We start from the raw sequence: 13,330 nt of genomic DNA, 5'->3' as shown, positions 1-13,330 counted from the left end.
CCCTCGCAAGCTTTCACTCGCACAAACAGTATACGGCACGTTGCGACGATGTTTCTCCCCTGGGATTTATACGGAACATAATGGCAACGCTGACGCTAGAGGGCGCCTATATATGCTATCGCAATAAAAATTATTTTGAATAGTTTTACGTTATACCAACCCAGGGTTTATTGCGGCTCTGTGGGTCCGAGATGACATTGGTGACCCGGAAATTACGTTACCGCATCGATTGGACCGCATAATTTGAGAATATTTTCCGCTATCATCATGAGAGTCGGCGCGGTAATATATAGTTCGATCGTAGGGCCACCGATGTTTTTGGCTTTACAGGAAAGCATGCACCGTGCTGCCGCTCGACCCACACCTCCATATACTAGTATGCTATAGCTACGCGCTTCTTGTTGGTTTATTCTGTGTTTCGACGTGGCTTTGAAGTGCGCTGCCCTACTTCATATTGACATGTGTACTTGTTTATATTTATTCGGTCACTTTCACCGGCTAGCAAACATTAAGCGTTATCGCGCAGGGCGAGATGCGCCTACATGAGCATACGCGAATGTTATCGTTGATTCTGTGGGTTGTGCATGTCCTCGCCGAACCTTGTGTAATCAGATTGCATGTGCGACATGAATTATGTAGTAGTTTCTGGAAACCACGCGGACACCAGCGATTACATTGGAACCTTCGACAAGTGATGTATAAAAGCTGACACGCTTGACCCGCTTATCAGATTGTGACGTTCGCCGACCGTGTTCGCCGCTATCGCTGTGCCTTGAGTGTAAATTGCTTTTGTGGGCACATGTTCACCCAATAAAAATTTAGTTTCATAATTGACAGTTTTGATGCTGTATTATTCACCATCACTACTACGTTACATTCCATATTCCGCCAAAATTCAGATTGGCCTGCTCCAACCTCCTAAATGAAATTGTATCTGCTCCAAGCTGCACCAAAATGCAATTTTGCTTGCTCCAAACTGCTCCAATACGCAGTTTTATTGGTCAAAAAATTGCTCCAAAATCACATTGGGTAGTCCCACTCCTGCATTTTGCAAGACTCCAAGTATAAGGCTGCACAGTAAACAGTAATGACCATTCTGAAAACCAGAAGCGCAGCGATCATGACGGCTGGAACCAGTGGCCATGCCAATCAATGGGAAAGGTGGGCTTTGTGCACCATGGCGAAATCCCCCATGATAGCTAAACCAACACAGTGAAAGCTGCTGATTACTGAGCTCTGGGAGCATGTTGCTACTGACATGCTCCCAGAGATTCGATAGAGGAGTTTGTGGGCAGGTATTACTACCTCGTTCTGTGAAGAGATCTCCAACAAGGCGATCATTGATGGCGGCGTTGAGCGATGGAGACGATAGCAGCGGCAATGACGACGAGATTGACAATGGCGCGTCTTTGAACTCGACCCCTATGTTCATCGATCATTATTTCTTGTACGCTAAAGAATTGCCACCACTGTTCACACATCAGCTGGATGCAATGCACACCACGGTTGTAAACCTGAAACTATCGCGGAAGCAAGTACAGATTTCTGACTATTTCAGCGATCGTAATGCTTGACACACTGTTTCCAGGTATAAATAAACATTTCGTTTTTCACAGCCTTCTCTCTATAGCGTCTATTCTTTAATGCAAGTAGCAAATTTGGGTTCGGAGCTAGAAAGTTATGTTTGCCAGTTTTTTATGGCAGTCTAGATATAGCGATTATTGATTATAACTATCTAATTTTTCATTCTTCTTTTGATAGCATATAAGTGGACTGCACTGTAATCTCGAAACATAAGTGCTCTGAGCAGCATGCGCGTTGAGAAAAAGCCACTGCAATACATTTTTATGGTATAACATGCACGCCTATATGTAATGTGTAGTTTGTTTTAAGGAATTTATTTTGCTCAAGTGTTGCTAAGTTAGGCGTGGAATTCACTGCACCCAGTTCGCTATAACCGGGTTTGAATCTACTTATTTACGAATAATTTGTTAAACCTGGAGTTTCTTCTGTACATATGCAGAAGCAAGCGAGGCACACTGTTACAGCTTGATTTATCACAGCTTGCAGAGACTGTCACAAAACTAAGGATAGAGGAGCAAGTAAAGATGACGCAGTGCACCAACATGAAAGTTTATTTTTTCCTAATCTTTATTTTTACTCGTAAACGGAAATCGGGAAATACGCTGGCGAGCCTAATCTTTGACTTAAGCGTCTCTTAGTGACACTCGCGCCTCGGCTTTAATTCTAAATATTTATAATTATTACAGACACTTCAGTAACTGAACGTGTAACTAAACTTATGCTCTGATATACACATAATGAAACCCATAGATTTTGTGCTGTACTATGTTTTCTATGTTTTATTTATTTCGGGTTTTGTCCCCGGTAATCAGTGATTTCCAATTCTAATTATTCCAGACATTTCAGTAACTCAGCGTGTAACTAAACTTATGTTCTCATATTATATCTATAATGAAACCCATGAAGTTTATACTGTACTATTGTTTTTCTGTTTTTTTTCTTATTTATTTCGAATTTCATTCCTGGTCATCTCGGGAGGTGAACCAGAAGTGCTGCGCAAGAAACAAAAGTATCATTCAATGCTCGTGCCACTAAAAAGTCAAATTGGAAGAACTGAAGGCAGAGACTCTATGTAAAGTTGAACCTTGATATAACCATTAAATCTAAACTGTTACTCACTGATATTACCATTTCACAAATAGTTAAACCTTGATATAACGAAGTTGGTCAAATAAGCGATCTGCTTCGTTTTATTGAAATTTCGTTGTATTGAAATTTGACCTTTTATGGAAACAAATAGTCGCTGACAGATTTTTCTTAGACGAAAGGGCGGCAAAAATTTTCGTATTATCGGGTGATTAGAAAAAGCAAATTTGAATACATAAATGTCAACACCTTGACGTCAACTACGGTTGAGTCTGCCAAATTTTCTTGTCCACTTGCGCAATTAAGTATGCATTTTCTGGCAGCTCTTATATTTCGGCCTTTCTACTGTGATTTCTAGGTGGTCCCTGTCGAGCCCGAATTATTGGTAGGCGACTATATGCGTCTTCTTTGGCAAAGCATATTGTGTTTGTCACATTCTTGGAAAGACAATGTGGCGCGCATTTCAGCTCTAGTTGTATCTCATGAGTGTGTATCATTTTATACTTCTGTCAGTGGAAATGCGTGCCGTTGTCACGCACATTTGTGATGAGCAGTGCAGCCAGCAACATGTTGATGCAGGTACTGGCAACAGGACCTATGGAACCGGCTCTTCGCGACACTGCTGAATATTCCAAGCTGCTTGGAGCTGCCAGACGTGACGCAGTTTTCATTGGAAATTCAGAGCCTCTTGCAGAAAAAGTCATGTGCCAATGATGTGGTTTTGGAAAGCTTGAAAGCCAAGAACAGTTAATAAATATTCGGCATTTTAACCCTTTATTCTGCCACGAAATTCTGCCTTATATTTTATTGAAATAAATGTAAACACCATTTTACATGTGCCACTTTTTATCCTAATTTAAGACCAAGTGTCAAGAGATGCTCGAGGACATAAGATTACAGAATGTACCTACTGTGTTTCTAAACGTCCATTATTTCTTACTGCACCAAAGATTTCTACTCGGAATTAGCTTACAGCGTCAGTTGCGTAGTGTAGCACTGTACACTGTACGGATGTCTTGGTGTAGTTGTCATAATAAGGCAAAAAATGTGTCTGCAACTTATCATCCTTTCTTATCACTTCTTAGGCCAGGAATGTTGTAAATGTGTTCATGCCGCTGCTTTATGTTAAATAAACAAAACGTTTTACAGCATTTTGTATGAAATTCTTGCCACTGCACCCCTTCTGCTTCCTAGTGCTCCCGATCGTGTGCTAGGCACGCACAGTCAGAAAGGTGCAGAGGATCCCTAAGCATATTCTTATGAGAACGCCAAAGTGTTCCTTTTGGCTAGGTTGTTGTTACGGAAGGGTGCTGCAAAGTGGTTTTACCTATTTGTGTTATAAAGAATGAGGCAATGTGAGAGGACAAAATGTGTTTACGTAATTTGGTGCAATGAAAGTGCCGACACCTCTTCTATTTCATTGTCGAGGCAGTATGCATCACAGGTCTTGGGTATATCGAAGCAGTATGACCGTGACGGGGCGATGTGGTGTGCGCGCCGAGCGTTGCAGTGGCAGATGTTCCTGTTGGAGAGGTCACGTGCTTTCTAGACACGGTTTTTGCAGATGCCCGCTGGGTGCGCACTTTAGCCAACCTAGCTAAGAAATGCTTTCGCGTTAAATCAGTAGCCGCACAGCAACGGCTACTGCACTACTTCATATGCCGATGTTTCACTGCAAGCAATCTTATAGGCTGTGCAAATATTTAAAAGCTTTTTCCGACAATATGCTGGTGCATTTTCTTCCTGAAAAAGAAAACATAAATGTTATTGCCAAGTGCGAGTGTGGTTTCTCAGCTGTATTATGTATATAAGCACATTCTTGCAGCATCTCTGGAAGCTTCATTCCTAATATGCATTCCAGCTTTGTGTGAACACGCAGGCAGCTGATTGAAGTTTTCCACTACAGCTGCTACACTGCAAGCAAGTGAGGCTTAACACCACATTTATTGCCAACACACACACACACTGACAATGTTTGGCACACTAATTCCAATGTTCGAAGCACCTGCTTTATGAGGGCATATTATGCTGCAAGAAAAATTCCTTGAGATCCGTGCATAGTCACTTATAAACAGGGTCCTTCGTGTTCGAACAAAACCCAATAATGCCTGTCTTTTTTTTCTTTTTCTTTTGCACCCCGAGCAAAATTCGTTCTATTGAAACTTCTCTTTCCTAAAGGATAATAATGCTACTGTTTAAAAACTAATAAACACTGCACAACGACGTAGAGGGGCGGGGGCGCCCTCCCCCCGTGGCTGCTGCCTACGGCGCGGGCGCTGCATCTTGAAAGCTATCTGGGATGTGGACAAAGTACGGCGACGGTCGTTAGCTGCGTGTGTGCTGTGCTTTCGAAGTTCGCCTTGAAGCGAGAGACAGCACCAAGGTCAATTCGCTCGCTTCTGCTGACGCGCTTGCTCACTCCATCATTTTGACAGCAACTCTCCGCCGTCATCGAGCGAGATGTGTTACCTGTGCGCGTGGCACCGTGATTGTTAATTTAGTTAGTAAGCAAATGTTTACAAGTTTATACGGCCGATAATACTATTATCTTTGTATGGCTGTCTACTAATTTGCTATCGCAATCGATGGTTCGTCTTTCGGGCGAAACTGCGACTTTTTGTAAACAAGCATTCGATAAACACCTTATTGATGCGATCAATTACGTACGATTTCCCGGCTCCAACGTTCCCCAGGTAAAAATTTCCTGCTGGTTTCGTGCTGGTTTTTTACTGGTTCAAGTAGAGCTGGTTAATTAGCACATTCCCTGCAGCTACTGGAACCAGCAGCTACTGAGACCAGTAGGTGATGGAACCAACAGTTGATGGAACCAGCAGGTGATGGAACTAGTAGCTGAAACCGGTAGCTGCTGGTTCCAGCACAGGGTTGCAGACAGTAGGCCAACTTGTTACTCACCGATGTGGACAGCATTTCCAAGCACCAAAAATTAAGCTGATGCCCGCATGAACTTAAATGCATGTTTCGTACACTTTTCAGCAAATTTAGGGTTGAGAAATATAAAATCTTGATTGCTTCAGCTTGGCCTCTGGAGGTAAATTTTTTGTATAATGAAGGACAAAGAGTACACTGATGTACAGCATTGGGTCTAGTATGTACTGGAAGTACATCATTCTCAGGTTGTATTTCACTATGCCGCGTCCTTCCCTAAATGGATCAGTGCACCGAGTTGAAAAGCAGCTAATTTCTTAGCTAGAAACAGCACATCGTAACTCCTAGAGTGAATGCTTGGACTAGTTAGTTTGAGTGCAAACGAAATCAGTGAGAGCATTGTTGGAACCAGTTCAAGCCAACTGAAAACCAGCAGGTTGTTAGATCCAGCAGCGTCCCAGGAGGAAACCAGTATCCTGCTAGAACCAGTACAGAAAACTAGTAAGCACTCTGCTGGAACCAGCAGCAACCTTGCACACACCATGCCAAGACCAACAGAAAACCAGTAAGCACCCTGCTGGAACCATCAGCAAGCCAGCAGCCCAGTAAAAAAATTGACTCCAATTAGCTTTTCCAATAGGAATCAACTGGGACCAATAGGAGCCAATTAGAAAATGCTTACTTCCAACCAGTTACGATTGGATCAGAGAAAAAAACAATTGGAGTTGCCAATTGAAATGAACGGGACCCAATTTGAACCGATTATAAAATCCCTAGTTCCAACTGGTTATGATTGAGTCAAAGTGAAACCATATAAGTCCAATTGGACTTGCCAATTGGAATCAACTGCGCCCATTGAGAAATCCTTACCTCCAGTTGGTTACGATTGAGTCAGGGATGGAACGAATTCAGTTCAATTGGACCTGCCAGTTTCAACCAGCTAGGCCCACTTTACATGCCCAACTGAGTCTAATTGGACAACCAATAGGAATAAACTAGCTAGAACGTAACCAACTGGGAAATCATACTTTCAGTTTACTAACCCATTCAAGGAAACTGGAATGAGTTATAGCTATATGCAGTACTGAGGCTATAGCAAACTTGTTTCTGACAGCTGGAATCCTATTTAGGTTTGTTTTGTGGGGTATATATGTTTATTGGTATTGCATGCCCACTGGTGCAATTGGCCATTCCAACGAATTGGTTTCAAACCAATTGGCACCCCTTGGGTACAATATGTCACTTCAACAAAAGCCAATTGGTCACGTTCCAGTTGGTTCAATTGGTCCAGTTATGTACTAATTTACGATTGCAAATTTTCCAGTTGGTACCAATTGAAAATTTTCCAATTTGAGTCCATTGCTTTTTCTGACTGGGAGGCAGCCTGCTGGGACCAATAGAAAACCAGTCAGCACCCTACTGGAACCAGCAGGAAACCAGCAGCTTACTTGCTGGTTCCATAAGAAACCAGTACAAGCCAGCAGCTCCGAGCAGGAAACCAAGAGGAAATTTTCACCTGGGTCGCGATCGAAAACACAGAAAATAATCCAATACCGTTACGAACTTTTTTTACCGGGTCATACCTTCCCAGAAAACATGCTCTTTCTGCACCCACGTTCAGTAAATCGCCAAACTGCGATCGTACTGTACGTTTTCCGGCCGCTAGATCCCATGTAGACAAACTGCGCTAGGCGCGCGCAATCGAAAACAGTAGCCGCACACCGCAGCAACTTTCCCGCAATACACACCCGCCCGTATCACGTGAAAACGCCGGCGTGCACTGTTTCCTACTCCGTTACCAGCAAATCTCATTGGTTGTCGCATGGCGCATTCACAGCTGTCGCCGCCAACTCTATTGCGATAAGCATCTTCACTTATCTGTTTCACAGTGCTTGGAGCGTACCCACGAAACACAAAACATCTTAAAGACGTCTTGAAACGGCTACAAACGGCTATAGACGTCTTGGTCTATGACAAGACTGCAAATAGAATTTCATTTTCATTTCATTTTATTACCTTAAGGACCCCTCTGGGGGGTGTTACATAAGGGGTCTCTTATGTTACATTTCTTCTAAACATAGCCTAAGCGCCTAAAGATAGTAGTATATGTTCTATCTGCGATAACAACTGGCTACTACTGTTACCAGAGTCTATTTTGTTAAATACTTTCAGAATGTCTAACTCGAGAATTTTTTTATATTTTTCTCTAAAAGTGCATAAAATGCCAAACTTAATGTTTAAGTTTACGGCTACCGTCGGCGTTAACGAACAAAAGACGCCACAGATAAACGAACTCATAAGAAGCAACATAACAATTGCTGGCTTCATTGTTGAATAATTTCACACCGGAACTTGAACAATCAATCAAATATGTATTATCGTTTACAATCCAGCGCGCACACACGTACGACGCGTGGAAACCATTACTCCACGCTCGCGCAGTATGCAGGAGCTGACAGCTGGCGCGATACGCCGGTGTCAAAGTGATCGGTGTCACACAGCATAAAGCCTCTTGATTTTTAAAGTAGCAACACTCTCCTCCGTACGCGCGCTTTCCTCCTCAATTCTCCTCGAATTCCTCCCCTCCCCGGTCCGGCGCGGTGCGCACGGCATGCTGAACCCTCCAGTGGCTCGCTGCAGCCGCATTAGAATCAATTCGCGCACTTGTTTATTCCTCCTTTGAAGCGTTGTATGGGAATTTATCCCTTGGGAAACTGTCGTGACGAAACTGCGCTTCCGATAGAACGGCGTGAAAATTTTTTTGAAGACGCTTCGATAAAAACAAGCGGAAGCGCTCCGAAAAAATTAGTACCAAGCGGTGTCTGAGCGGTTTGCCTCTCTGTCGCCACTTGGGCTGTTCGTAATGCGGAGGTGTATTGAGTGCATATAATGTAAGCAGCATAGAATATACACGAGAATTTGTTTCATAATCGTGGCTCTTAAAAAGCTCAAAGAAGGTAACAAAGAAGACGTGATAGTTTATTTAAAGCGAATTCGCGTGGGCCAAAAGTCTTTGTACCAATGTCACTGTGCAAAATACGTGCTTTGTTTGCGAAATAGGTAATATAGACCTTAACGCACGCGCCTGTATTCCGTAACGATGAAACGACGAGATTGTATTCCATCACGTCTGGGACTACCCTAAGTCTCTGAAAAAAGAAAAAAAAAGAGGCTGATTGCTCACAGGGAAACTTCTAAGACTGTGGCAATTGCATGATTATCAACTTCCAGCATTCAAGATGTAAAAGTTTATCATCGTTCAGGGAGATTATGAAAAGCGCGTGGCTTGTACGTTATGAGCATCCGCGAATAACACATGCCAGATAAGTATAACTTCGCTTTCTTACGTACGACTATTTACTTCACGACGGCTGCCAAGATATCATTGAGCAGTTTTTAATTGACTTTACTTTCGCTTAATTAACTCACGTTCATAAGACTATATGCAGGAAAGAGGATAATTGTTTGGTTTAATTCAACTAAAAAATCCTTATTCGCATCGCACAATGAAAATCGCTACCAGGTTTTCATAGCTGACGCCACTGAACTACAGAATGATCTAGATGGCGCCAAAGGTTGCGGACCGGACCGGTACGCGGTTCGAAAAGAAAGTGGCACGTTAACTACGAAGTATTTCAACTCGGCGCTCCCCAATGTTGAAAAATTACTCGGCCCAACCTCGGCCATATGTGCAATGGCCAACCACGGATTGTTTGGGCCAACCTCGGCATAGTAGGTAGGGCCGTGCTTGGGCATGGACATCGGCCGACTTTAGGTTGCCACTGTAGGGCCGACCACTTAAGTCGACTTAATGCCTAACATTGCCCATGCAATCTTGGTTGATTGAACGTAGGGTCAATCACATATGCCAACCTGGCCGAGGTAATGCCTCAGATGGCCCATAGTAGCTTTTCGGTCGGCTCTACATAGGCCGCTCACTGTTGCCAACATGGCCAGTATAATGTCCCACATGGTCCATGCTAATTTCTTGGTTGGCTCTACATAGGCCAATCACTGTTGCCAACGTGGCCAACGTAATGCCTCACATGCCCCATGGTAATTTCTTGGTTGGCTCTACAAAGGTCAATTACTGTTGCGAACATGGCCAACGTAGTGCCTCACATGGCCCACGGTAATTTCTTGGTTTGCTCTACAAAAATCAATCACTGTTACCAACCTGCCTGATGTCATGCCTCACATGGCCCATGGTAATTTCTGGGTTGGCTCTACAAAGGTCAATCACTGTTGCCAACATGGCCAATGTAATGCCTCACATGGCCCATGGTAATTTTTTGGTTGGCTCTATATTGGTCAACCACACTTACCAACCTACTTTCTCTACTCTCGATAGGGGAACAGTGAAAAAAAAAACACAAGGCAAGAAGGGAGACACACCAGCAGTGCTGGTGTGCCTCTCCCTTTTCGTCTTTTTTGTACTGTTCCCCTATCGAGTATGCACAGACTAGCCCAAGCCTCTATGGTCCTGCTCTACTCTACTTCCTTAGTAAAATAAAACAGTGCATCGCATGAAACACAAATTTATTTTAAAAATATCACAGAGTGCTTCTGATGACTAGAATTATGAGATCGTTGATACTATTGCGCATATGCTTTTGCTTTCCGTGCACAATAAAACAAAAAAAGTTTGAATACTTAGTGAAATAGGGACAATGGCACGGCCGCATTGGCTGCCGTCACGTTTCGCTACGAAAACATTATTACTCTGTGTCATCACACGGCCTGTGCAGCCCTTATCTAGGGCACCTTGGCGCCTCTCATTGGGTCCGCCTTCCCAGTCAGTGGCACCAATCAGCCAACGCTTGATAATGGCACTTGTTTTCAAACACTTACCATCGTGGTGTGCCCTTGCACAACCTGCAACAAGTTAAAGAGGCACATAAGGGTACTGCAGCAGCACTCTCGCAAATGAAGCCATTTGAGTGCAAAATAAGTAGTTATTCAGATCTATGATGTAGCTATACACGATATACCTGCTCGCAACAGAAGCAGGGTGAAAAGATGGCACACACATAAACATAACAAATAAGAGCACAAAATGCTGCTGCAAGAAGGTGGCATGATTTGGCTAGTTTATAGTAAAACACAAGGCTTTAAGTTGTCAGTGAGTATGGCGGTCATTTACATGTTGGAGTACACATTTTTAATAAAATTCTTATGGTCCATGGTCACAGAGCAAAAGAAGAAAGAGCAGAACAACTCACATTTCCCTAAGGCAATATGTTACAAACTTATATGTGTGAACGCTGAAGCATTGCACTTTCTTCACTCTCCTAGAGATACACATGATGTACCAAAAACCAAGTGCTCACTAAGAATCAGATCATTGACCTTCTGCAGCTCTGAAAAGGATTCTTTCTGCCCACAAGAGCCTTTCCAGCTCAACTTCAGGGCAGCAGATTTTGTAAAAATATATCATAACAGGCACCGCACGGTGTCCTGCACTTTGTGCCCCCAAAACGTAAGAAGTAGGCAACCTGCAAGGTAAAGTGAAAACAATTACCCTATAGTTAAATGATAATTCAATGACATTAGTTATTAAACTGAAATTTCAAATAAACAATTGGATATTGCAACTATGCAGGCATTGTCTATAAGCAGGCTGTTTCAATTCCGTGCTGTTAAAACTGGCTGAAAAACTCTGGTTCCTTCAGCTGATCCTATGGCTGATCACAGGCACAGGTTACTGCATATCTCGGCAGCAAATTTTTTGCGCATCTTGCAATCATCTATTCACTTTTCGGATGTTTGAGTATTTTGCTGCCATTTGCCTGAAACTGTTTTCATCATATGCGTCATGCTTTTGCAATTACATTGCTGACACTATGCACTATACTACTGGCAATTTCTCAAGGGTATTGAGACACCACCCATCCTAAGCAGATCATCCATTAACTCTACATGCATCCAGTCTGCCTTTGTAATGTTCTTGCATATTTACTGCCATTGTAGCAAGAGCGAAGGTAATAGTGACTATGATTTGCTTCAATTACCAGCACTTCCACTGCAGTCAACATTTAAGCTATATTACAAAGGAATCAAACCCAAGATATTTACTTGATGAACTGAAGCATCTTTACCTCAATACTGTTACCAACTTTTGCAAATGGCTTATACACCCATTATTTTAATGAAACACATGTTTAGTCCCATGTGCCCCTGATCAGTATAAAAATGGTACATATGTGGTAAAGCTATTACAACTTTTGCAAATGGCTTAACAGTAATGATTTCACAAGAACCCCTATTTAGTCACACATGCCCTTCTAAATCTATCAGTATAAAAATGTACTTATGTGGTAAAACAAGTACATATTGTTGACTGGAAGCACGATACAATAATGTGGAATGTATACATCACACAAATACAGTGACATCTCTGGTATTCAGTATTGAACCTCATTAGTAAACCTCACTTCATAAATAAACAAAATGACAGCACATCTTACAAGATCCTCTAAGTTTGCCTCGATAGAAAGATAATTTTCTAAATTGAATACTTCTGTAGCATTCGATGCTGGCAGCTTAGGGCAGTTTACAGGCAGCGTGGCGATTCTTGTGTTGGACGATTTAGCAGATGTCTGCAGCTTCTTCAGTTCCATTATAATCTGCATTTGGTTTTTAAAAACATTATTCTCAAATGCTGAAAAAACAAACACAGAAATGTTATTAAAACGAAGAGGAAGCTTTAGCTAGCCCCCTCCCTTTTCGCTATTCAAATACAGGGAAAGCACAAAATTGTTTTGATGAGGAAGCGGTTGTCAGCCAGCAAGTGGATGGCGAGAGCGCTTGTCATTGCATCAATTGACAGATGCAGTATATATACATTACGGAGGAATTGCTATGTCTGACAGGGCTGGAACGCATGCCCGTTTTCTTTCGCCCAAATCTGACCTTCGAGTAATGCTGTAGCCAACTCAGTACGAGACAACTGACCGACTTAGGCACTTAGTAGTTGAAAGAGCACACATGTCGCACACTGGGTGCTGCCTCACATGAGTGCAGGAGAAAACTAAACATTAAGCAGGTGATCATCATTCAAGACCGGGAAAGAAAAGACAAAATACATTTTCAGTCTTTTGACATCACAAACATGTATTCTGTTCATTTAACTAGAAATCAGCAATCACTATTACTGAGGATGTTCTGATAAACAAATGAGGCAACACCTGTTGGGTCTGCTTGCTGCATAGGTAATGACATTGCTAAGAGAGTAATCGATTTTTGGCAGTTTTTTACACAAGGCTAAGTTCCCCGTTGCATGCAATGTAATATTTGGCTCACAAGTTTACAGGAGACCCATGTACCGATCAACATTTTTAAAAGTATGTTTAGAAAGTGTTTCGGGCACCTTTAAGATAATGTATTACAAATACTGTACTCAAAGTAGTGGTATATTTCACAACGGTGCGTAATATATATCAGAATCGCATAATTTAGCTTACATTATACAACAAAAGTCTGCTTCAGATGCCTTATTGGTGCAAATCACAGAATTGAGATACCCTTTCTTTATCGCTAAAATGGAGTTGCTATCTTTGAATTAACAGAGCGAAGCAAACAAGGGCAGGGATTCAAACAACATGAGCACCTGACCCTTGTTTGCTTCGCGCTGTTAATTCAAAGATGCTAACTTACCAACTGGCCCAACTCGCTGTTTTATTAGAGTTGCAAACAAAATACTAGCTTCAAGTTTTCTCATTTTGCAATTTTCAAGCAGAATAAATGATAGCATTAGCTTTTACTTCTTTTAAAT

The 13,330-nt window shown here is 42.3% G+C and overlaps 1 protein-coding gene across 1 annotated transcript in view; it reads left to right on the top strand.

Moving 5' to 3' along the window:
* The window catches only part of LOC125943716 (mitotic checkpoint serine/threonine-protein kinase BUB1-like), a 29,242-nt gene extending 25,821 nt beyond the window's left edge, over positions 1 to 3,421 (top strand). The window contains exon 3 of the mRNA XM_049663185.1: positions 3,250 to 3,421. Within this exon, the coding sequence (XP_049519142.1) occupies positions 3,250 to 3,421 (172 nt within the window). The remainder of the gene's footprint in view (positions 1 to 3,249) is intronic.
* Positions 3,422 to 13,330: the final 9,909 nt, after the last annotated feature.

This window comes from Dermacentor silvarum, chromosome 1 (genome assembly GCF_013339745.2).
Source record: "Dermacentor silvarum isolate Dsil-2018 chromosome 1, BIME_Dsil_1.4, whole genome shotgun sequence".
In the NCBI taxonomy this organism is placed as follows: Eukaryota; Metazoa; Arthropoda; class Arachnida; order Ixodida; family Ixodidae; genus Dermacentor; species Dermacentor silvarum.
The sequence above is the reverse complement of the archived record's forward strand: the minus strand, read 5'-3'. Positions and strand labels throughout refer to the sequence as shown.